At 36.7% G+C, this 27969-nt stretch overlaps 1 protein-coding gene across 1 annotated transcript; it reads left to right on the top strand.

The window, feature by feature from the left end:
- Nucleotides 1-286: 286 nt before the first annotated feature.
- LOC141397063 (glutamate receptor ionotropic, NMDA 2B-like) lies at nucleotides 287-21176 on the top strand. The gene is made up of 3 exons (XM_073972912.1): nucleotides 287-1087; nucleotides 1152-1689; nucleotides 20045-21176. Exons 1-3 carry the CDS (start codon nucleotides 804-806, stop codon nucleotides 21080-21082), a joined length of 1860 nt encoding a protein of 619 aa, XP_073829013.1. The 5' UTR covers nucleotides 287-803; the 3' UTR covers nucleotides 21083-21176.
- The last annotated feature ends 6793 nt before the right edge of the window (nucleotides 21177-27969 follow it).

Here is a 27969-nt window from a genome sequence, read left to right as displayed (position 1 = left end):
ATGCACAAGCCAGTCATTATTTTTTGAACGAATCAAAGTGTTTATAATGTCCTTAGCCCAAAGTCTGAGGATAAACAAATCCATGACTGATGCTCAGACTGTCTTTCGAATATATTTCGAAACAACAGTTCTCCACAACAATGCTTATCTTCATTCAATTTTGCAATTTAATGCAAATTTAAATATACTACGAATAGGAATCCCAATAAATTATTCTGTCCTGCCCCTGAAGTTGTCGCTGTTGGTTGACAGGCACATGCAAAAGTCAATACCATCAAAAGTCATAAATAGTACGCTTCAACATACTGACAAACACACGCATACACACACAATGTACACAATAGCAAGTGTTGCAAACAATGCAAAACAAAGTGCAAACTAGAAAAGGAAACCAAAACAAGGAATACGAAGTTGAATTTAGTTTTCACTTTGAGTTTGTTGGCGAACAACAAACCAAGCAGCCTGGCGGAAATCGTTTAGACTTGGTAAACTTTTGCAAAACGATTGCAGAGCTGTTGCTGCTGCTGCTGATGACGACAACAATGTTGATGATAATGCGTTTAGCAATATTCTCCGCGACATTGAGTATGATGGCGATGGTCATTTGTGTAAGACAAGAACAGCACGGTATTCAACGACAACAACAGGAACAAGGATAACAAAAACAGCAACAACCACAACAACGACTGCAGTATCAAGAATCCAATGAGAAGCATGAACAAGACCGAGACGACGACGAAGAACAGCTGGCACAACAGCCCGGCCATCAACAACAGCAACCGAATCATCATAATTTATCAATTATGCAAAATTTCCCTGACCCGGAATTACCTGTAATTTTGCAGCATGCCATTGCCGCTTGTTGCAGCATTGTGGAGGATTATTTTGCCAAGCAAACGAACAGTTTCATGCTGAGCACCAACATCGAAGAAAAAATTCTACAGCCGCACATTCGTGACTTCATCAATAATGTGTTGCTTTGCCTGAATTCGATTAAGGTGGAAGTGGAGAATGTGCATGGACAACGGGGTCCCTCATTTAATCGCAAATATAATCTAATTGTGGTGGACAGTGCTGAGGCATTAAGGTAAACGACAGAAACCAAAATGTTTTGGATTGTTTTTTCAATATACATTTGTACTTCATTTCAGACGTTTAGATCCTGGCCATAATACCCGTGATTATGATATTCAAGAGATCTACTTGGTATACCTAATGAATGCTTCACGCTTTCCAAATCTGGAATTGCAATTGCAAGATATTTTTGCTTACTTTTGGCAAAATTACATAATAAATGTTACAATTGTCATTGTAAATACACGGACGGGTAGTGTGGAGGCCCTGACATATTATCCGTTCTATGACAACATATCGTGTAAAATGGTACATGTAGAGAAAATTAACAGTTTTCTCGGCGAATGGTCAAAACCCCTAGATGACAACATTTTTCCAGAGAAAGTGGAAAATTTACATCAATGTCCCCTGACTGTGGCAGTTTGGGAGACACCGCCGTATTTCAGTTATCGCCTGAATGCAAATGGATTTTATGATATTGGTTTCTTTGAGGCGGATTTACTACTGGCATTGGTTCAAAAGATGAATTTCACAATGGATTTGCAGGAGCCGCCGAATAATGAACAACGTGGCAAGGTATTGGATAATGGTACATTCACCGGGGCACTTAAGATGGTAAGCTAAGACAAAATTTGAATGGAATTATTGCGATAACTGTCAAAATTAGTAAATAAGTAAAAATCGTGTTAAGTTCGGCCGGGCTGATCTTTTTATGCCCTCCATCACGAGTTGTATTGAAGTACTAAATTATTCAGCCATGTTAAGCTTATTCCTAGAAGAAGTAAAATATGCTAATTGAAGAATATCACTATCTTTTAAACAAGGTTTAATACCAAGGTTAGGTTTGGGGATGTGCAGCCACGAATTTGGCACTGCGTTACTCGTAGACCTTCCGGTCCATTGTGATCATCCGGGGGAAAAACATGGTTTAATACCAATGAGACATCCATGTTTTCTACCTATTCTGAATCCGAAATACAGTGGTCGCAGCCATTGGCCAAAATTAAATAAATGAAAGTCTAATTTTTGGTACCAAATATATGATATATTCCAAATTATACAAAAAGCATAAATATTTCAATAATAGGTACAAAAACGTTTGTGTGTACAATTTTTCTGTTTAAAATTTTCTTCAGACAAGTCAATAAAATAGAGAAATGTATAACCATAGCCGCAACATGAAAATTACCGAGAATCCAGAGGTATCGTTCTATGGGGGCTATATGAGGACGTGGACCTATACCGACAAATTTAAGGTGAAAATTTTTGTACCCACAACGAATACTAAATACCAAATTTCAGACATTTCGGTGGTATATTGGGGTCACAACCTTCAAAATACCGAAAATCGGGAGGTACCATTCTGTTGGGGCCATATCGACACCTCCAAATAATAGTATGCTAAGTCTAAAAAGTGAGTTTTGCAGGAGAAGCTCTCAAAGTGTGGAAATTTTTTTGAACTTCAGTACTATGCAAAGTCAATATTTGTTTATAACTTCTGTTCGGATTGACCGATCGTTACCAAAATTTGACAGAATTTAAGTTAAAGGTCGTTCGACACCTCCAAATAATAGTTTGATAATTCTGAACAGTGACTTTTGCAGGACAAGCTCTAAAAGTTTGGAAATTTCTTTGACCTTCAGTACTATGCTAAGTAAATATTTGTTTATAACTTCTGTTCGGATTGTCCGATTATTACCAAAATTTGACAGAATTTAAGTTAAAGGACGTTAAATATAAAAATGTAAAGAACTTGAAAACATGCTAAGTCGACTTAGCATTCTATTGTTTGGAGGCGTCGATATGAAGACGTGGGTCTAAACCGACAAATTTCAGGTGAAAAGTTTTATACCCCCCACGAAAACTATATAATAAATTTAAGCCATTTCGGTGGGATATTGAGCCTACAACTATCAAAATTCCGAAAATCGGGGGGTACCGTGGAGCTATACTGAACAATTTCAGGTGGAAAGGTTTATACTTCCAACGAAGACCTAATGAAAATGTCAGACATTTCAGTGTGATGTTGAGGCCACAACCTTCAAAATATCGGTAATCGGAGAGTACCGTTCTATGGGAGCTATATGAAGACCTATATCGACAAATTTCAGGTGAAAAGTTTTGTACCCCCAACGAAGACTAAATACCAAATTTCTGTAATTTCGGTGGGATGTTGGGGCCACAACCTTCAAAATACCGAAAATCGGGAGGTACCGTTCTACAGGAGCTATATGAAGACGTAGACCTATACCCACAAATTTCTGGTGAAAAGTTTTATACTCCCTCACGAAGACTAAATAATAAATTTCAGTAATTTCGGTGGGATATTGAGGCTACAACTTTCAAAATACCGAACATCGGGAGGTACCGTTCTATGCGGGCTATAAGAAGACCTGGGCCTATACTGAAAAATTTTAGGTGGAAAGGTTTATACTTTCAATGAACACCTAATACAAAATGTCAGCCATTTCAGTGTGATGTTGAGGCCACAACCTTCAAAATATCGGAAATCGGGAGGTACCGGTTTATGGGGGCTATAGGAAGATGTGGACCTATGCGGACAAATTTTAGGTGTAAAGTTTTATACCCCTAACGAAGTCTTAATACCAAATTTCAGCCATTCCGGTGGGATATGTAGACCACAAACCCTTGTATATATTTTTGCATATGGGTTTGCATATGTTCATTTTATGCAAATATGTCAAAATATGCACGATATGCCTAATTCGTTTTATTTCGTGATAAAACGAGTTTCTGTCTAGTCAGATTTTCTCTACGACCATCGTAACCATATATGCATTTACATATGATTCCGCAGTCTACTTATTACTGTATTCTTTGAGAATAGCATCAAAAAAGAGAAAATTTAACAGGTTGATTTCGAGGTGAATTCAGGCAAAAGATAGGTGAAAGTAAAATATTGGTATCAAACTAATTGTACTGTATATTGACCAAACTGAATTGGAATATTGAAAAACAAGCCATTAACTTAATTTTTATGCAGTTTTGTGTTTGTTATTATTATTTTTTTTTTTGATTCATTATTGAATACGTGCTGAAGGACTATTGTAATGTCATTTCTTCAGTATAATTAAATTTCGTGTAAAGTTTGAGTTATGTTCCCCCTCTTTCCCCCAACAATTTTTTTTTAAAAGATTAGTAGTAGTCTAATGATTCTATTTTCAAAATATCAGCTGCATCTTTCCACAGCTTTGGAACTTGTTCCCATAATACTAAGGATACCTTTCAGGGTGTTTTTGTATTTTTTTTTCAAATGGGCAGGTGATACATTTCAGCTTTTTCAGTATATAGAGGCGACATTGTGCGGTTCAGTTATATGAGGGATACGTCAAAATGTGGTCCTCAATGTAAAAATTGTAAACTTTAGCCATTTTCATTGATTATTACGGCTAGAACCCTAAAAAAACTGAATATAGGGCGGTACCGATTTATGGGGACAACATCAAAGGGTGGACCTACATTAATCGACAATTTTCTGGGGGTAGTCTATCTCCAAGTATGATTACGTGGCATTTCAGCCATTTCGAAATAATAAAAAAATCGGGCGATACCATTATATGGGAGACATATCAAAATGTGGACCCAAATAAAAAAAAAAAAAAAATTGCAAGAAGGTTTTCTAAAAGTAGGGAATACCGATAGACAAATTTTAGCTAATTTCATTGAAAGATGTGGTCAAGACCCACAAAATGCCAGAAATCAGGGGGTAACGTTATATGGGGGCTACACCTAAAGTTGGACCTATCTTGATTTTTTGCTTTTTTCATTTGTGTTGCTAAACTAACCTTTACTGAAAATTTCGTATTGATATGTGCACAGTGTTACAGTTATTCCATTTGGACGATGCGTGTGCAAAAGACCGACCCAAATATACAAAAAAAAAAAGCAGTAAGAATGACTTTAAGTTCGGCCAGGCCGAACTTGTTATACCCTCCACCACGAGTAGTATTGAAGTAAAATGGAACAAATAGTTTCCTTTCGCTTATGAAGAAGACTACACAAATTTTAGAAAGTTCAGTAAAACAATGTGCTATGAAGGTTTCAGTGTCATCATGAAATAGAAATGGATGACATTTGGTACTTAGTCTTCGATGGGGGTATAAAACATTCCAGAAGAGAATTATCAGTATAGGTCCATATATTCATATAGCTCCCATAGAAGGGTATCTCCCGATTTTCGGTATTTTGAAGGTTTCAGCCACATTATCTTACCGAAATGGATGAAATTTGACTCTTAGAATTTCTTGGGGCTACAAAGCATTCCCCAAGAAATTGGTCAGTACAGGTACACCTTTTGATATACATACATACATACATATTTTCCCACAACATCCCTGAAGGGACAAGGGAGACTTCTCTCATATCAACGAGTGCACGCCGATTCATATTGGCTCAATGATATGGGACCTACAGTTTATCGCCGAGTCCGAACGGCGTGTCTTACGACACCACTTGTAGAGAAGTTCTTCATGGCTGAAATACTCAGGAAATGTCGCCAGCATTACTGAGGGGGAATTTTGCCACCGTTGTAAATTTGATGTTGCTTGGCCTGGGATTCGAACCGCAGACCTTATGAGTGCAAGGCGGACGTGCTAACCATTGCACCACGGTGGCCCCCATACACCTTTTGATATAGCCCCCATATAAAGGTGCCTCCAGATTTCTGGTATTTTGAAGGTTTATCTTACAAAAGCGCTATTTTGGGGCTATAAAACGTCCCTCCACACATTGACAGTATATGCAAACGTTTTAATATAGCACCCACTAGTGCAGTAAGAAAAATTTGGTTAGGGATATACAACATTCATATCGATATAGGTTTTGATTTAGCCCCCATAGAACGGTATTTCCCGATGGTATTTTGGATTCCAAAAGGGTAGAAAATCTCCATGCAGAAAATGATCAATATAGGTTCACCTTTCGGTATTTTACCAATATAATGATACCTCCAGATTTAACGTAGTTTGATGGTTGTACACTGGAGCGACCTAAAAAACAAAATTTGTTTAATTGGAACTCCTACCCCCTATTTTTTGCATTTGATCCAAAAGCCTTATATATGAAATTTTATTAAGATCGGTTAACCCGTGCCATCCGGCCGATCTTTATGGTCCAATCAATGAAAATTTTGTATCAGTTAATTTTTGTGGCTAAAAAACGAATCTTACAAAAAATTGTAAAAAAAAAGATTTCAATATAGCCATATAGGGCCCGAAATATCTAAAATCTTCCTACCGGAGCTATATAAAAATACGATCCGATTTTGAAGAACAATGAAATGTTAAAAAAATTTTATTTATTGGACCATAAATGCGACTTTTAGAAATTTTTAGTAAAAATGCACCTTTCGCCCCATACAAATTACTATGGAACCAAAGATCGCCCGGGTGGCACGGGTCAACGTTAACCGATCGTCATAAAATTTCATACATGGGTTTTTGGGTCGATTGAAAAAAAATGTAGGGGGTAGGAGTTCCAATAAATTTTTTTATACCCTTCACCATAATATGGAGGGTATAATAAAATTTGTCATTCAGTTTGTAATACATCGAAATATTCATCGGATACGCTATAAAGTATATGAAGATAAGACAAATTTTTTTAGTTTTCCATAACAAAAAAATTAAAAAAATTTTTTTAAGCTACATGAAAGATTTTTGGTACATAGATTGGGAAAAAAAATCCCATTCTTAAATCTGTTCGAGATACTAATTTTTGTTGTTGCGCGCAAAAGTTATGGCGGTTTCAATTCTGATAAAAAGAAAAAATCTTATAAAAACGTTCATTATATTGAGAAACAGTGTTAGTTTATGGCTTCCTACATACTATATGTTTACTGAGGTCCCATAACTTTAGTGAAAAAGTTGTAAATTTTCGCGGAAATTAAGAAAGAATTAAAAAAAAATTGCTTGTTTGCAACTTGTATTAATAAAATTTAAGCTGTTTATGCATCGGAAAAATATTTAAAAAATATGTACGTAATACACTCATACCTCTTTATACGGCCCCTCGTTTTACGGCATTTCGCTATAACGGCCTGTTTAAATTATGGAACACCTTCGCTTTACGGCGCTTTGTCCCTCGTTATACGGCCAGAAGAAATCGTTAATTTAAGAAGAACATCAGTGAAATGTTAAACGACAGACACTGGAGAAATTTTTTAAAGCTGTTTCATGAAAAACTTGATTTAAATTAAACTTATTAATTATTTAAGATATTTTTATACACACTATATGAATTGTTTTGGTTTTTAGTTATTATGCACACCCGCCTTACACGCTAAAGGTCGTGGGTTCGATTCCCCGGCCAGGCAACATCAACAATTTCAACGGTGGCAAAATACCCCTCAGCAATGTTGGCGACATTTCCTACCCATCTAACTCCAGTGGATCTATGGCTACATCCCATCGAAGCAGCCACTTTTCTTGAACTGGAGATAGACCCAGAGCCAGATTGAACAGAGGAACGAACAAATAAACATAACAAAAACTCTGTTACAACAACAACAACAACAACATTTTCTGAGTATTTCAGCCAAGTAAAAGTTCTCTACAAGCGGTGTCTTAGGACACACCGTTCGGACTCGGCAATAAACAGTTGGTCCCTTATCATTGAGCTAATATGAATATGGGTGCACTCATTGATATGAGAGAAGTCTCCCTTGTCCCGTATGGGATGTTTGTGGAACAATTATAATTATTACCTATTTAATTTTCATGCTTTACTTGTTTTTATTGCTTTACATATTCATTTTTATTAAAACCACGACGTAAAAGGCATATTTTTACTTCCACTGTGAATTCAAACCTTACTTTTACAATAAATCGGAACCGATCTCTTACTGTTAATATGGATTTGTATGAAATGTATTACCTCGCTTTACGGCGTTTCGCTTTACGGCCGACATTTTGGGAACGTATCTAGGCCGTATAAAGAGGTATGAGTGTATAAACATCGCGACGATTGAAATGAAACCATAAATGAATAAATCCGTTTAGCGGTTTGCATATTATAGCAAAAACAAACAAAATATATATTGAGGGAAGTTATAAAATTTTTGTAAGAGAAAATATTTTTTCAATTTTATTTTGTGAGTTAGTTGAAAAAATGTAAGACAATAGGTCGGAGTTATTCTTCTAATTCATTTTAATTTCACGCAAAAAATCAAATTTTTTATTCTAATCACTTCTCGTGTACACGCTAACATCTAGCGGAAGATATGGGTAACGTTCAAATAAATGTTGGGTTCCTTTGAATGGGGTATAATCTTCAAATAAAACTGTATCGGGTAATGTTCATTTTGAAATGCGTGTAAATCGCGAAATCCTTAAAATCACTTGTTGCGCATGCGGTTTATCAATACGGCGAATTCTTCTCTTTTAATTTGTACAAATTTGCCAGGATTTACTTTGGCGGCTAAGATGTAGCATCGCCTGCAGCGTAGTGTGCAAAAAACGGTATAACGCCTATAATTTGCACAAAGTGCATACACTTTTTATGCGCATCCGATTTCACTATCAACCGTGGAAAAATACATCGATCTACTCCTATTTCGATCAAATCCATTAAGAACCGTGGATGTAGCATCACACACTATTTTTGGGATAAATCGGATATAGCTCTCATGCCACTAAATTTTTTAAACCGCTGTTTTCGCAATCCGCGAGTGAGGTGTCAGTTTCTTCATTGACAAGGAAACGATCCACAGAAAACGCGATTAAATCCGCGATATTTTCAAAAACATTTTGGTTAGGGGCACAAACCTCGAAATACCTAAAATCGGCAGGTACCGTTCTATGGGAACTATATCAAAACGTGGACCGATATAGCCCATTTTCAGTAACAGACCAAATTTTAGAGCTCTATCTTAAATATTGCTAGCAGTGTCTTGATTTCAACACACAGACGGACGGACAGTCGTATATATTTTAAACGGAATTGCAAATATAATTATACCTTCTATATTACGATATCATGCTATTCATTGGAAACTCCATGCTTCCTGACATAATGGTTTGAAAGTTGAAAAAACCACCTAAAATGAGTGGTGGGTACCATAACTATCGCAAGGAGTAACTAACATTGGTCCAACCTTTGAACATTGTAATATTTCTCTAGCACTAAAATCAATTTCAAGATGGACTATATCGGGTAACACCCCCTCCCGAGCCTCCCTTACACAAATTTAAAATATTCGTTTAAGAACAGTTAAAGGTTAGTTCGAGGATTGTTTTGGTTATTTTCATTGAGAGTAAATCTTGCAATTCTTATAACAACGATACCCCTGATGTAACGTATTTCCCCACGGTTTCTGACCACTTATTTACTTAGTTGAACTTCTGCAGAACATTTGTCCCATTAGCAGAACTAAAAAAGATTTCCATTCTTCACTATTTTTATACACTTAGCATTTATGCTAATTGTGCCTCATCAAAATAATGGTATTAGACCCCAAGTATGTTTGGACAAAATCCGTTTCAGACAACATGGAGTCGATTTAGAAATGTCTACCTGTCTGTCTGGCTGAAGCGCACGATATTTGATCCAAAATTTGGCATTCGTAATATAGTTTAAATTCGAAGATGAGCCATATTGGCCCACTCCTTCTGGTACCTCCCCCACAAAAGTTCAACAATTTTCGGAAAAATTGTGCACACGATGACTCATGAAGGCAATAAATTCCCACTAGATGTAGACGAGGCAAGTCCATACTTCCTAAAAAAATGGCCCAAAAGCTGTGAAAAGACACCATGTGGCTGGAGCGAACGATAACTCTCGAACGTATGAACCGATTCGGTCCAAAATTTAGACATTGTAATATTTTGTCCAAACTAAATTTAAGTTAAGTTCATTTAAGTGGGCACAATCGTTGCTCACCTTCCGGTAAATTGGTACGAGATATATCTCTTGAAAAGTGCAACCGTCCAAACTGTAATAATAATTGTTCCACAAACATCCCATACGGGACAAGGGAGATTTCTCTCATATCAATGAGTGCACCCCGATTCATATTAGCTCAATGATATGGGACCTACAGTTTATCGCCGAGTCCGAACGGCGTGTTAAGACACCACTTTGTAGAGAAGTTTTACATGGCTGAAATACTCAGGAAATGTCGCCAATATTACTGAGGGGTATTTTGCCACCGTTGAAAATTTTGATGTTGACTGGCCGGGGAATCGAACCCACGACCTTCAGCGTGCAATGCGAGTGTGCATACCATTGCACCACGGTGGCACCCGTCCAAATTGTGGATCTTCTAATATTTTGTACAAATATAGTTTAACTTCTACAATGGTCAATATCGGGTATCTCCTCCACAGAGGTTCAAAATTTTTGTTTAAGTGACAAACTGAAATTAATGGTGGACGCAATATCTAGGAATGACTCCCAAAATAAGATCTACTTCCGCAAAACTTCAATCAGCAAGTTTATACGTCCAAAAGGGCCACAAGATCTGTGTAGCCGGTATTCGATTCGATATTGTCAATAGATGAAAGTTACAAATCACACTGTCTGAGGGTTTATGTATCTCTGTCGGCAAGCCGACTGATACTTTTTGAATTGTTCATTCCCGTCTTTACTCCATCGAAGCTTGGGCCTTCCTGTTCCGCATGTACCGCCATGCGGCCCATATTTATACGCCTTTTTATCGGGTTCATCATCGTTTTTACTTATGGCATGATCCTCACGACGTCGATATGTTTCGAAGAATTTTTGTCAAGCACTCCAAGCACTGCCTTATCTGCTTCCGGAAGTACCTAGGCCTCGGAACCATACACTAGCACGGGTAGTGTGCTTTGTAAAGTATTATTCTTGTTGTGGCTTTGTTTTGAAACTGCTTATATAAGCCTTCTATATATTTCACAACTGCTGCTGTTTGTTATGTTTATGGCGGTGCCGAGGTAGACAAAGTCTTTAACTACCTCAAAATTATAGGTATCAAATTCCATAGTTGGTCCGAGTTCTGTGAATACCATCAACCTGGTTTTGTCGCCGCTTACTGCCAGCCCCACTTTAGCAGATTCTCATTCGACCTCCTTAAAGGTATCAGTTACTTATATTACTGATCGACCCATGTTATCAATGTCGTCAGCATATGCAAGTAACCATTTCGAGCAGGATGTTGAAGAGCTTTCCAGTGGCCAAAAGAATTCTCCACTTAAAATTGTCAATACAGGTCCATGTTTTGGTAAAGCCTACAGATAATGGTACCTTTCGATTTTCAGAATTTTGCGTATTTATATACCTTTTTTGGACGAACTGTCTGTAATATGACATTTGAGGTTCCCAGTGGCCCTAAAACGTCTCCACCACAATTACATAGGCTAATGTCTTGGTATAGCCCCCATATAACGGTACCTCCCGATTTTCGGTATTTTGAGGATTTTAGCTTCCATTTTTAAACGAACTAACTGTAATTCGCCGTTTGAAGTTCCCAGTGGTCAAACAATTTTCCACCACAAATTGTAAACATACATAGGTCCATATTTTGGTATACCCCCAGATAACGGTACTGTTCGATCTTCGGAATTTTGAGGATTCTATCTGCATTTTTTGACCGAACTGATTACATGCATTAGGCATTTGAGATTCCCAATGATCACAAAACATCTCCACCACTAATTGTTAACATAGGACCATGGTACAGCACCCATATAACGGTACCTCCCGATTTTAGGTGTTTTAAGTAATTTGACATTTGAGGTTCTCAGTGGTCATATAACTATATAATATAAATAAATGTTCCACAAACTTCCCAGACATTCATATTAATGAATGCACCCCGATTCATATTAGTTCTATGATTTGGGACCTTTGGGAAAAGTTTTACATGGCTGTAATACTCAGGAAATGTGGACAACATTACTGAGGGGTATTTGTCACCGTTGAAAATTGTATGTTTTCTAGCCGGGGAATCGAACCCACGGTGGCATAACTTCCCCACCAAAATTGTTAACACAGCCCGATTGAAAACATTTTTGGATACATTTTCTGACCTAATTTAGGCATTTGGGGTGTCTGTGGTTATACACTATCCCGACCTAAAATTGTGTATAGTTCCGAATATTTCATGGTAGAGGGTATAACAAGTTCGCCCGGCAGAACTTACCGATTTTTTACTTGTTGTTACTGGTGGTGGGTCTACAGTGCTGTATGCACTAATATTGCAATAGATGGTTGTCCTGCAATATATCTCAAATATATATATATATACTAGCAAAATGCCCGCTACTTCGTATGCGGAAAGGATATAAAAAAACAAATAAACAATATATAATATGGAAATGACAAACACTGAAAATTTGGTCGCACTAATACCAATTTTAATCAATATTTATTTTTATCTTAGTACTGTACGTACCCCTTAAGTTCGATTTTCAAAAAGATCAGCCGTATCTCACCCATACACATTAACAGCGAGATCAACGTTGCACACCAATACACACCCTAACTCCAAAAAATAAAAATTCCAGCACTGTCCCTACACCCAAAAACAAATTGAGTACCATTAAGTAATTTTCGTATACTTATGGTACGTATTTCGACGACATATCTCAGCCATACACGGACATTAATACAAAATAATTACAGTAAATTCCATAATAATTACAGTAATTCCAAATCTCAAGATTCCAGCTGTATCCGTTCGTCCAATTCCAAATTGTACCAAACTTAGTATCAAGTCGAACTCTTCGTACCCATAAGTAAGATTTTCCAAAACTACTTCAATCCATCACTTTAGTAGTAATCTTACTTCCAAATTTCAGGATTCAAACTCTATCCGTTAAACCAAATTAAAATTGTACTAAATTTAGAACAATTTAGAATTTTCGTACCAATTTTCAAAACTTCCTCAACGCAACAGGGCTACAATAATCATACTTTCAAATTGCAGGATTCCACCGCTATCCGTTCACCTACATACAAATTGTATTAAATTTAGTACCATAAGTTTGCTTTTTCAAAACAACCTGAATCCTACTCTTCGACTGTAATCGTAATTCCAAATTTCAGGATTCCAGCTCTATTAATTCACCCGAATCCAAATTGTATCAAATTTAGTACCATTTCTTTCCCAAACAAAAATTTCAGGATTCCAGCTCTACCCGTTCACCCAAATCCATATTGTACCATATTTAGTACCATTTAGTACTTCTCATACCCATACGAACGACTTTTCAAAATTTCCTCAATACTACACTCCTACAGTAATCTTAATTCCTAATTCCAACACTATACGTTTACTAAAATTCAAATTGTACCAAATTTAGTGCTTTCTGTACCCATAAGTACGAATTTCCAAAACTACCTCAATTCAACTGTCCGGCAGGAATCTTAGTTCCAAATTTCAGAATTCCAGCTCTATCCGTTCATCCAAATCCAAATTGTACCAAATTTAGTACCATTTAGTACTTTTCGTACCCAAAGGCACGAATTTCCAGAACTATCTCAATCCTACACCCCTACAGTAATCTTAATTTAAAACTTTAGGATTCCAGCTCTATCCGTTCACCCAAATCCAAATTTAGTACTGCTCATAATCATAAATACGAACTTCCAAAACCATTTCCTTATTTCAACGCCATTTCCCAACCTTGATTCCCATACCAAATTTGAAGATTCTAGCTTTATCCATTAAAAATATACAATTGGTACCAAATTTAGAAACTTTTAGTACTTTTCGTACACTTATAGGTCGAGTTTCTAAATACTCTTTGGTACATCTTCCTAACTCTCCATCAATGACCACTCGTTCAAAATTTCAGATTTCTAGCTCTTCGCGTTTGCCTAATACAATGGATTCCATATTTAGTACACTTTAGCACTTTTCGTACCTTTCTACGACGAATTTCCAAGAACCCCTTTAAACAAAAACAAATTGTACAAAATTCTGTACAATTCGATTTTCCAAAACAACCTTAATCCTTCACTTCAACAGTAACCATAATTCCAAATAACAGCATTCCAGCGCTATCCGTGCACTCAAATCCAAGTTGTACCATTTGGTACATTTCGTACCCATAAGTACGTATAAAACTACTTCCATCTCAATCCTATACTCCAACAGCAGTCTGACCAAATTCCAGGATTCCAGCTCTATTCCCAAAATCCAAATTGTACCACAGGTAGTACCACTTAGTACTTTTCGTACCCTTACTACCTCAGTCCTACACTCCAATAGTAATCCTAATTTCAAATTTCAGGACTCAAACACTATCCGTCACCCAAATCCAAATTCTACCAACGGGTTGCAAATTCTAACTCTTTCCGTTTACTAAAATTCATACTTTAAATTAAAATAAATAAAATTAAAATACTTAAAATTCAGGATTCCAGTTCTATCCGTTCACCCAAATCCAAATTGTAATAAATTTAGTACCATTTAGTACTTTTCGTACAGATAAATATGAATTTCCAAAATTTCCCCAATCCTATGCTCCAACAGTAATCTCAATTTCAAATTTCAGGATTCCAGCTCTGTCACTTCACTCGAATCCCTATTGTACCAAATTTAGTACTTTTCGAACACATAAGTACGAATTTCCAAAACCACCCTCATATCTCAGTCCTACCCTTCACAGTAATCTTAATTCCAAATTTCAGGTTTCCAGCTACATACTTACGTTCACCCAAATCCAAATTGTACTAAATTTAGTACCATTTAGTACTTTTCGTACCCATAAGTACGAATTTTCCAAACTACCTCAATTCTACACTCCACCAGTAATCTCAATTCCAAATTTCGAGATTTCAACTATATCCGTTCACTCAAATCCCCATTGTCCCAAATTTAGTACCATTTAGTACTTTTCATTCACATAAGTAAGAATTTCCAAAACTTCCCCAGTCCTACACTCCAACAGTAATATCAATTCCAAATTTCAGGAATCCAGCTCTATCCGTTCACCCAAATCCAAATTGTACTAAATTTAGTACCATTTAGTACTTTTCGTACCCATAAGTACGAATTTTCCAAACTACCTCAATCCTACACCCCACCAGTAATCTCAATTCCAAATTTCGAGATTCCAGCTATTATCCGTTCACACAAATCCCCATTGTATCAAATTTAGTACCATTTAGTACTTTTCATACACATAAGTACGAATTTCCAAAAGTTCTTCAATCCTACACTCCAACAGTAATCTCAATTCCAAATATCAGGATTCCAGCTCTATCCGTTCACCCAAATCCCTATTGCACTAAATTTAGTACCATTTAGTACTTTTCGTACACATGATTGGTAATTTTCCAAACCATTTCCTTTTAGAAGCACCACTTCCCAACCTTGATTTCCATACCAAATTCCTATATTCCTGGGGCCTATTATAGATTTCATTAATTATTTAGCGATTTCTTCAAATTACAGATTTTGAAATTGAATAGTTATGACTGTACATCTCCATATACGATAAAATTCTTAATTGCAAATAAATCGTGGTAATATGCACAATTTTATTGCACTTTCATTGATTTGCAAACATTTAGTTATTACCAAAAAGTGAGGTCCATACAGTTTTTAGTTGTTGTTATTTCTGGCCGAGGGCCAACTAAGTGAATAAGTACGTAATAATAATGAAAAATAAGGATTTTTATTGTTGTTATTTTTTGTGGTTCCAGGACGAATTTTCTAAAACCCGGCCTTATCTCGCACATTTGCATTAACAGTGACCCACTGGTAAAATTTGAAGCACCTAGCTTTAGCCGTTTTGGCTGGGCGTTGATGATGAGTCAGTCAGTCAGTCAATCACTTATCACCAAGCTCATTTATATATATATATATATATATATATATATATATATATATATATATATATATATATATATATATATATATATGTAGGTTTGGTTACCTAGCAGTTCATAATTAAAACACTTTGGTGAATGTTTATATTATAAAATAGTTTTTTTATTATTATTAACGGTTCAGTTATTTAAATTAAATAAAGTAAGCAATTATATTATAAAATAGTATTTACACCAAACATAAAATAGTTCACAAAATATTCATCATTAAACTTATTACTTCACTTTTTAACATCAAAAATATTTGTAACTTCTAAACTTCTATGTGCACTTCTAAACACTTCAACTTCTAATTAGCGACTGTCCTCGATCGTCATGAGTGTGCACTCATTTTACTTTTTGTGACGTTCGCTTTCCTGTGATATGTGTTGTGTGTCGTCGTTGTCTTCGTTATGTGCTGTGTATTGTCTTCGTCTATGCTGGTTATTGTCTAATGCAGGCACACAAACGTGAGCATGCGTAACCCGTTCCTACATTCGGCCATCCTGATTGACATTCGACCGCGAATGTACTCTCCAAGGCCTCATGTACTCACACACCTCGGTACGATGTTGAAAACCCTCATAGTCGTATGTCCTCTCTACGGCGTACCTGACATGGTTTGGCTGCTGCACAGCTTTGTGTGGACCCACAATCTCCGGCCTCAACTTCTTATCAGTGCTGAATTGAGTTCGCTTAAAGGCTAACAATTCATTGCCGCGATATGAAGTTCTAGGCACACTTCGCCAACAATAATCTCTTAAATTCGTTCGAGGTACATTCCCAATAAGATTCTTCACTGCTTCTTCTATCGGCTCGCCCTCATCAATGACATTTCCTTCTTCTAACCTTGTAATCTTATTATCGTCTCTCAGTATCATATTCACCCCAGATAAGCCTCTTATACCAGTATTTTCTATTGTTCGTCGATCCACATTTTTGTTCATATTTCCCTTGGTTTGAATGTTCAGACTAGGTTTATTCCAATTATATTTCGCTGCTTCGCGTCTAATGTGTGCTCTATTCCTGTTTAAACTTCCTGTTTTTACATAATCATTGCCTAAATCATCAATTAAAGTTACTTGTAAAACACTTGTGAGCTGTTTCCTCAATTCCGGGGTAGGATTGGTGTCCTTTGGATATGAGGTTTTGTTCACAGAAGTTTTACGTTCCTTCCCATGTGTTTTCCTAACATTGGCTCTACTTATGAATCGTGCACCATTTTTATCAATAACAAGATCAACTAGAGCTAGCACATCATTACCTATAACGACTGGGAATCCTATCTCCGATTTCTCTATTATATGGAATGTGATGTCGAGTTCAGTATTGTCAACTTTTATTCTCGTTCTTACATTTCCACATGTATAAATTCTTTTCCCCCCTATGCCGTACAGAGATTTCCTCTTGGTATCAACGTCTAAATATTCTACCTCATCGAGTACATCCCTTCGTATCAGGCAAACGTCACTACCTGTGTCTATAAGAGCTGAAAACAGGTTGCCAAAAACTTCAACTTCTTTGAGAACCCTGTGACTAGACTGCGAAACCTCATCGGACACTACATTGTTTACTCTTTGTTTTTTATTGCCATCTGCTTTTTCATCTTTTACTATCTTCTCCGACTCCATCTTACACTCAAATGATTTGTGGCCTAATCCTTTGCATCGGAAGCACTTGGTTCCAGGGACCTTGCATTGATTTGACAAGTGTCCTTTTTCCCCACACTTGTAACAGCGGACGGACATTTTCTGAAGGTTACTTTCACTCTTGCATGCATTAGACTCTCTAGAGCTTGATGGCTCTTCAGTGCCTTGCATCTTCTCGTAAACCTTCAATTTCGTTTTTAAATCATTTAAGGTTTCTGCCTGGTACAAAACGCTCTTATTAAGTTTCGAGTCGGGTATGCCCTCTATGAAATAAGTAATTAGGCTTTCATCATCTAAACTAATGCCTTGACCAATCTCCATTAGGCTATATAGGTACTCTCGCAAGCTTTCTGTTTGTTTCTTCTTCCGGCTGGATAATTGCCTATGTACCTCTACTGCTGAAACTTTTGCACCAAATTCTTTTCTCAAAGCCTGCTTCAGAGACGACCAATCTTTTATGCAAGGTTGGCTCCTTACAAAAATTTTGGCCGCTCCTGTCAATAGCTGTTTCCCATAAATAAATTTCCTTAAATTATCCCAGCCCACCGTGCATGCGCAGTCTTCAAATTCTCTAAGCCATTGCTCGACATTCGGTAACTGGTCACCACTAAAACTCGAGACCGAATCTTGTATGTCCCTCAATGTAAACATCGCTCTACTATGCCCAATAGCTGATGCTGCTTCGCCATAGTCAGATCCGTCATCATCAGGTGTGGAATGACCGAAGTGTTCCAGGAGACGGGCCTGCAGTTCACTCTTGTTCCCAATTTTATTTAATTTGAGTTCGCCTAATTTGTCTTTCAGACCTTCCACCGTAAGTTTCTCAATGTCTTTTTTGTCCATGTCTATTTCTTGTCGTCAGCCGCTTTACAAACAAAACAAAATTCTTAAACTTCAAATGACTAATCAAATTCTATCAAGTTCAGTTTCAAATAAATACAACTAAATGACAACACTCAAAATTATTTTTCTAAAATTGCAATTTGCAAAAACAAAACGTACACCATAACGTTACTTCTTTTTTTACATCAATTTTCCCTCCGTTAGCTTAACCAAAATCAAAAATGTGTTCACTCAATCATCCTAAGCAAACATTAAAGTCCAAATTTAACTTCGTTTTTACAACAATAATGCATCCTAAATAAACAAGCTCTAAATCTATGCCGTTAATAAGCAACAACATTCTACACAATTGTCCCCTTCCAAAAATTTAATGCGTATTACTTCTAATGCACAAATTTACATACATACATCTAAACATACATACAAACTACTTATCAACTCATGATACCGTTGTTCTTGCATGTTTCAATCAGCTCCACTTCTCCTCAGGCAAAATTTGGGGTCGAAAAATTCTTATTGTTGTTGCGCACAATCAGCATTCATTGTTGTTGTCTTCTTGTTGTGCCCTTGTGTTGTAATGCGCACATTCAGCATTCATTGTTGTTGTGTCTTCTTATTGCGCACACTTAGCATTCACTGATTTGTTGTTGTCGTCGACTTCTCGTTATGCGTTGATGTTTGCATACACACTGCTTTCCCACACTGTTGTTGTTGTCTTGGCACCAAAATTGTGAACACCAACGGTACTATTTATGGTATCGTCACAACGATGTTGTTGTTTTTCTATTCAAGAACAGTTTTTTTTGTTGTAATTCTTCCACTTCTTACTAATGATCATTAACAAATTTTGTAAGTCGTAAACTGATCATTGTCCGCTTCGCAAATAGTTCACTTTTTTCTCGCGTATGGAAATTGTTTTATTTTGATTTGATGATCATTATAACATTTTCATTGGCAAGTTCATCATGTTAACTCTGATTTCTATTTTCTAGATGAGTTTCTCTTTGTCTCTTCGATAATCTTCAAAATGTTTCACATTTCGCATTTATTTAATTAGTTTTATGTCCACTTCAATTTTTAATATTCTCCAATTTTCTTCTTTTATTATTCACCACTCAAAATGTCATTTGCTTTTACTTTATTTAACTGAACCGGTCGAGCCCCCAAAATTGTAGGTTTGGTTACCTAGCAGTTCATAATTAAAACACTTTGGTGAATGTTTATATTATAAAATAGTTTTTTTATTATTATTAACGGTTCAGTTATTTAAATTAAATAAAGTAAGCAATTATATTATAAAATAGTATTTACACCAAACATAAAATAGTTCACAAAATATTCATCATTAAACTTATTACTTCACTTTTTAACATCAAAAATATTTGTAACTTCTAAACTTCTATGTGCACTTCTAAACACTTCAACTTCTAATTAGCGACTGTCCTCGATCGTCATGAGTGTGCACTCATTTTACTTTTTGTGACGTTCGCTTTCCTGTGATATGTGTTGTGTGTCGTCGTTGTCTTCGTTATGTGCTGTGTATTGTCTTCGTCTATGCTGGTTATTGTCTAATGCAGGCACACAAACGTGAGCATGCGTAACCCGTTCCTACATATATATATATATATATCAAATAATTAAAAAGTTATTTTATTTTTTCATTTCAGTTACAAGAACATATTGCAGATTTCAGTTTGGGCTCCTTTCGCTACACCTTGGAGAGATCACAGTTGATGACAGCTGCTTTGCCGTATTATCAAACATGGCAGATATATGGATTCTTACGGACTGCCCAACCGTATAGCTCGCTCGAAATTTTAGTTTTTGCCTTTGACGGCAAGACATGGTTTTGCCTTATTTTGAGTATCCTGATGGTAATGGCCATTAGTCACATTTTACAATTTCAATATAAGAATTTTCCATTTCTGCGAATAATTCTGGGACATCCGAGACCTGCTGGACCTGTTATAAATGTTGTTAGAATTTTTTTCGGCCAAGGTATAAGCATATTGCCGAGAACGAATTTTACACGATTTGTCCTTGTACTATGGGATGTTTTTGGCCTGTTGATGCGTACCGCTTATCAATCGTTGTTATTTCAATTGTTAAAGGGTAACCAGTATCATGAACCACCACAAAACCTGGGAGATTTAATAACAAAAAACTGCAAATTAGTTGCAACGGAAGGTACCTTCGATTCTGTTGACACTGTGCCGAGAATACAAGCGGGTCTAATTGATGTGGTTAAAATAAAAAATACATCCGAACAAAGTACATTTCACTATATGGAGGAGAATACAAAAAATGGCCAATGTTTTGCCGGCATCTCTCCTATGGATTTTTTAACGTATCATGCGACACAAGAAAATAAGCGGGGTGTATTTTTCGTCCTACCCGAAAAGATTTTCACACAACACATAACAATGTATTTCTCAAAACATTCATTTCTGATAAATCGTATTAATTTCTTGCTCATGAGTCTGCGTAGCATGGGTCTTATAGATTTCTGGGCCAAACATAGTCTGGATCAAAGTTATTTTGATGCACCCAATGATGTCCATTTTGAAGCAGTGGAATTTTCAAAAGTCGTTGGATTTTTTGGTACATATTTGGCTTTGATGTTACTGGCCTCAATTGTTTTTTGTTTGGAAATAATTTTATTTAATTTGAAGAGAATTTGTTACGTGTCCAGACGGACGAAATAAAAAACATGTAATTGATGGTTTTAGAAAGTTTTACTTTTTCAGTGGATACATATCTGAGCTTGTATCCATTAGACGATCAAAATTCGAGAAAAATTATCTCATTTCATAATACCATGTGCTGCTTAAAAGTTAAGGACGATGTGAAGTGATAAAAAAAGTGTCGAGAAATCCGTCAAATTGATGGACATATTGGAGGCACATCTTTCTGTAAAGACGGTGTAAGGAATCTAGTATTAGATACAGATACCTTGCTGAGGAAATTATGGACCTTTGTTCACAATTTGTGACCACTGGGCGTCTCAAATGTCAAATTACCGCTATTTCAGTTAAAAGAATTAGTTAAAATTCTCAAAATACCAAATATCGGGAGGTACCGCTGTATGGGGCCTATACCAAAATATGGACCTATGGTGGAACATATTCGTGACGGCAAAGAACTTCAAATATCAAAATAGAGCTAGATCGGTTAAAAATTGTGGGTTAAATCTCAAAATATCGGAAAAAGGGGAAAACATTGACCGAAAAAAAAATTGAAAATTTTCACTCTCAATTTCAAATGGCAAATTACAGCTAATTCGGTTAAGAATTGTACCGTTATATGGTGGATGTACCAAAACGTGGGCCGATATAACCTATCTTCGAACTTGACCTGCACATGAAAAAAATACACTCGGGTGCAAAAATATAGCCTTCTAGCTCAATTGACGGCCATGCCTAGATAGACTCAGAATTTTATCCTGATCAAACAAAAAAAGTAAAAAAGTATTAGACGGCTTTGGCGACAGAGATACCCCCTAGGTACCTCAATTTTAGAAGTTAAACTTAACTTGGACAAAATATTAGGAGATCCAAAGTTTGGACCAAATTTGTTCAAGATATATCGTGCATACCATTTAACTGAATTTGTTTTAAATATTCGGGGGAAGTACCGGAAGTTGTGGACCGGTATTGCCTATCTTCGAACTGAAAGTATGACAAAATATAGGGAAGGCCAAATTTTGGACAAAATCGGTGGTGCCATAGGGGTATTTTACACCTTTCGGGGTGTTTTCTCAAGAAGTATGAACTTGCCCCTGAAAAAAAACTTTTACTGTCGTAATTGAGACAGCGAATGCAAGTTTCTTCAAAAAAATCAAAGTCATTCGAGTGCAGGTTTTAAAGTAAACTTATCCGTAATTTTGTGTGATACGTACCCAAAGGAGTGGACAAACGTAGTTCATATTCGAACCTGATCCACATCTGGTAGATAAATTAGGATGTGTAAAGTATGGACCAAATCGATTACTCCCTTCAAGAGTTATCGTGTACACAATTTTTCCGAACACTTTTGAACAGTTGTGGGGGAGGTACTTGAAGGAGTGGACCGATATGGCTTATATTCAAACTTTAACTAAGTTTGGACAAAATATTAGGAAAGCCAAATATTGGACCGAATCGGCAGATCCGTTCGAGATTTATCTTGTGCTCCATCAACTACACATGGTGTCATAGGGTTTTTTTCTCCCTGATGAAACTTGTACCGTCGTATGGGGGGCTGTGAATACAAGTTGTTACAACAAAAAATCAAAGCGATTTCAGAGCTGGTCCTAAACTGAACTTTTCCAAAATTTTGTGTGGGAGTGGACCGATTCAGGCCATATTGGAACCTCATCTAAGTATGATAGAAATCTCAGGATGTGCAAAGCATGGACTAAATCGGTTACTCCCTTTGTGGGAGAGGTACCCAAAGGAGTACTTATACTAAGTTTAGCCAAGATATTAGGATATCCAAAATTTGGTTCTAATCGGTTAATCCGTTTGAGAGTTATCGTACGCGCCAGCCATACAGACAGACGGACGAACATTGCTAAATCGACTCCAATTTGTCTGAAACGGATTTCGTCCAAACATACTTGAGGTCTAAAACCATTATTTCGATGAGACACATTTTGCCCGTTTGAAAGTGTTAGCATAAATGCTGAGGGTATAATAAAGAGGGCTCGTGTCCAATGGTTGGAAACTATGAATATAAATACGGCTTTACTCATGATAAAAAACCCACATTTTGAAACTTGGAATATACTTTTACTAAGAAAATATGGTCAAACCAAACCATGTCATATCAGAATTTACGCCACTGCGCCACACAAAACGTAGGTGAGCCAAATCTACTTTGGTATGTAGAGGCAATCACATAAATAAGGGGTTTCTCCGAGGACCAAATTCATACGATAGGTGCTTGCGGCATCTTCGGCTTTATCTGTGTGAATGCTATTCAGTCCTGACTGACAGGTTTCATGATTTTGAGGTTCTCTGTTATAACGTAAGATCCCTCCTGATATGCCTGGGTTGGCGCTCCTGTACAAGGTATTCCATTGTGTTCCCATACGGGAAGAATCTTAGCCTCCCCATGTAGATAATCAACTAATTACGTTTGGAAGCACCATGTTGCAGTTATCAGGGTGGCGCTCTGTCATGTTTGAATGTCATTTCATCGCGTTACACTTATATTCGCGTACCGCAGACCGATCTATAGCCTTATATGTGGTCAACCGAAGTGCCAACGGCTAGGAACTTCAGGACTTTACTTCCTAATGTGACCCTGTGAAGACGGCTAGTTTTGCCTTTTACAAATGACATTAAGGAAGTTAGCCGACACAAAGAGCGTACAATCATCTGCATACGTAACGATATAAATACAATCTACAATGGGGAAGAGTGATCCGAATACCAATAATACATTTGTTCACACAGCCAATCCTCTTCAATTGGCATCCTCAGCCTCTGTCTACTTGTGACTTGGCGTCCTCTGTTCACGCAAACGAGGCTCGGGCGACCGATCATGGGCGGTATAACCCTCATCCATTGCATGGAAGAAATACCTGCAGCACTACCAAATGTCTGTAATAGCTCGAAGTACTTTGGGAATAGGGTCTACAGGTATTTGTGTTGTTATGGCGGATATAGGTCAACGGGGGCACCCACAGGCTTTCAAGATGTTTACACTCTTCCTTAGACGTTGTTTGAGTGCCACGCTCTCCAAGCTTTTCCTTGTGCTCACAAGCAAAGAAGAAATCCTGACGAATTTTGACATCAAAAACCTGAAAGAAATAACCAAAAAAATTTTAATCTTCCAGGAGGTCGCAGACATATGCCAAATCCTCCCGCAACTGCGGCAAGCGCCACGTTTTTCAAAAACATCTAGAAGCCCTATGCTCCTCAAAGAGTTACGTGGAAAAGAAGAAGACAATAGATGCAGCGAAATGGTTTGGTCCGATACAATTTTTTGAGCTACTTTAACAAAGTTGAAGTAGGAATTTATTGAGTCTTTTCACGAGTCATTAAAGCAAAATACAAACAAAAATTTGACATACTTAAAACTATAGTGTATTGCTTTAATAACGGTAAAGGAGATTCAACTCGTGCTTTTAATGATACGATAGACAATTTTTTAAATTGGAAAATAAGATGTAACACACTGGCTTATAGCGTTAACTTTGCAGGTAGAAAAAACACCGCTACTTTAACAAATTATTACGTTTTCTCTAAAATGATTTTTATTTTTGGAAATTTCAAATGAAAACATACATCGATCAAAAGTGTATGTACTGAAATGTACTTTATTAACAAGTTGTTTAAGAAATACATATTTAATTTTTTTGATGGAATACCCTTTTTGAGAGAAACTTCCAGTAAAATCTGAATTTCTTCTTTATGCAATGTCATTTCATAATAATAAAAAAAATAAAAAATAAATAATAAATTGTGTAATGAATATGAAGGTCTTGAAGCTTTCAGCTCATTCTGCATTAAAAAATACGAGTTCAGTATTGTGCGGATTAGAAGTGTATGACAACAATTGGACAAAAGGTACGATATAATAAGGGGTTTACATAGAGTATATCTCAAAAACCAATTAGAAAATTGTATGACTGCCTAAATGAAAATTTTGTATTCATATTTTATATTTAGATAAATAGTAGTAGTATTCATATTTAGATAAATAGTATGTAGTAGACAATAATGGAGAAAAATTTATTGTTGTGCGTCATAAAGTGCTAATAGCTGCTATAAGTAGCATACCCACCAGATTTTTTCCTTTCTTTAACAAAGTTGTAGCTAAAAACAAGTGAGCAAAGGCTATAGTCGGAATGGGCCCGATTACGTGATACCCCACACCACTATCCTTGTGCGTAAGCTTTTTACTCGTAAACATTTCTTTTAGATAGATATTAAAGTTTTCACTTATCTGGTTCTTATACCAAATGACTCTTAAGGCGAACTGAACCAAAATAATTAATATTTAATTTTATATTTATATTTGATGGACTGTCGACATCTACTTGATACTGATTGAGAGCTTTGTTGGTCTTCTTGATTAGCATTTAACGTGTTCTTAATACATCAAATAAAAGCAGAGGTATTTGTCATTAAAATAAAAAATTAATTAAAATTGTGATAGCTTAGCGCCTTTTTCATTATCAAGCTCTCTCCTTGGAATATGTCCAAGAAAAGCAGAAAAATGTGACATGGAAATAAAATTTCATAAAATGGAAATTGGGATATCCCAGCGTATTTTTCAACATAACCAGCATTTCACCCATTTTGGTAACGCAATTCGGAACATTTTAAAACTCAGAATGTCTTCATTGTTAAAACGCATCCATCCAAAGCTGAGATACTTTCACAAAACATAATAAATGTGACATTTTCTCCATCCATTGACGGGCTTTCCTTTTGGAAAACGCCTACTAAAATCGGAGATATTTGCATATTCCTATTGGTATACCCCTTATAGACGCTGAGATATTTGCCTAGGAATAAAACGTTGACTTTTTCTCCAAATAAGTTTTTTGCCCATTCCGACCCCTATATATTATCCGACCATCACCAAAATCATCCCTAATCAACACACAAAATTTGGTGACGATCCGATCAAAATTGCCATCTGTAGCCTGATTAAAAAGTTTAGATGGACAGACGGACGGAGACAATAATTTTGGTATACATAAGTATACCAAAGGTAAGGTCTACGACCATTATTTCGATGTGTTACAAACTTTTTGGCCAAAACCAACTTATAATACCCTCCCAACAATGTCTATGAGATTGAAAAATCATAATGGGTGTTTTTTTAAGCTAGATAGAACTTTAAATTGTAAAATAACACAAAAAATTAAATTTTGATGAAAAATTTTTTTATTTGTTTCAGTATACTCTGACAAATCATCATGAATAGACTCACGCTTGAACAACGCTACGAAATTATCCAAATTTACTTTGAAAATCAGTCGTCGATTCGCGCAACTTATAGACGACTTCGTCATTTGTATGGCGTACATAATCGTCCATCTGAACAAGCCATTCGTCGAACTCTGGATAGATTTCGTACCACATACTCTCTATAGGATGCAATAACACTCCATTACATCCAGAAAAATGCACCGTATGGTGCGGTTTTCACGCTGGTGGCATCATCGGACCTTATTTCTTCAAAAATGAGGCCGGAGCTCGCGTTACGGTCAATGGAGATCGTTACCGCACCATGATCAATGATTTTTTGTTTGAAAATATGGATGACATTGATCCGGAGGAGATGTGGTTTCAACAGGATGGCGCTACGTGCCATACGGCGAACGCAACCATCGACTTATTGAAATCAAAATTTGGCGATAAGTTGATTTCGAGAAGTGGACCTGTCAATTGGCCTCCAAGGTCGTGCGATTTGACACCTCTCTATTATTTCCTGTGGGGCTACGTGAAGTCACTGGTTTATGCTGATAAACCAGCAACAATTGATGCCTTGGAGGCCAGCATTGTTCGTGTTATTCGTGACATACGGCCAGCAGTGCTCGAAAAAGTGGCCAAAAATTGGACGTCCAGAATGCACTTCGTCAAGAACAGCCGCGGTGCCCATATGCCCGAAATCATTTTCAAATGTTAATGTCACGTATTGATCTTTCGAATAAAAAAAATTTTGATTACAATTTAATTTTTTGTGTTATTTTTTACAATTTCAAGTTCTATCGGGCTTAAAAAAACACCCTTTATTTTGTGCGAATATGTCTAGAAATCCGAATGTCACAAACAAACAAGATATGAATGACTTGCACGGTAACATTAGCACGTACTGCAACGGGAGCAAGTCGCTGTGTTGCCGTACGACCTCATCAATAGATGACATTTGAAGGCACTCTCTTGCTGTTCCATAGCCTTGCATTTAAATTCGCGGACCGCAGATCGATCAGTAGCGTAATATGTGGTCAACAAGGCTTCATTATTAGAATCTGAAGGCCAGGCATTTTAGGTCTTTTTTTTCATCTCAGCTTGTAGCAAAGATAGCAAGATATATCGAATGAAACCCTTGGAATAGGATAGTTAGTGGTTGGAGTACGGTTACCATCGACCTTATCACCGCATTCAATGTGTTAAATGGAGCAAAGTAATGAAAGGCGATCAAATCGTTGAAATAGATATTCAATCTTTTACGAATGACATTATGGAAGTTACCCGAAACCAAGATCGTACAATCATCCAAATATGTAACGCTATAAATACCATTTACAAGGGGTGGAATACGGAAAAGGTAGAGATAAAACAGTTCTCGAGATATCAACCCAACTTGGGTAATTGCCCGTTTCAATTTACGGGGATTCGCGTTCTTGTTCCTGAATTCCGCATACGACTGGGAAGGAGTAAAGCTTCAAGAGATTGTTCTATGGCCGATTAAAGCGAAATCGGTCTGAACCATTGCTAGCATTCTTGCTTGGCTTCAGTAGCGGGATAATGTTCACCACGATAACTCTTGAAGGGAGGAACCGATTTGGTCCATACTATACACATCCTAATATATCTATCAGATATAGATCAGGCTCGAATATGGACCACATTTGTCCATTTCTTCGAGT

Source organism: Musca autumnalis, unplaced genomic scaffold (assembly GCF_047663935.1).
Source record: "Musca autumnalis isolate F117 unplaced genomic scaffold, ASM4766393v1 scaffold_3, whole genome shotgun sequence".
In the NCBI taxonomy this organism is placed as follows: domain Eukaryota; kingdom Metazoa; phylum Arthropoda; class Insecta; order Diptera; family Muscidae; genus Musca; species Musca autumnalis.
Note: the sequence above shows the minus strand (reverse complement) of the source record. Positions and strands in the feature narration are given on the sequence as shown.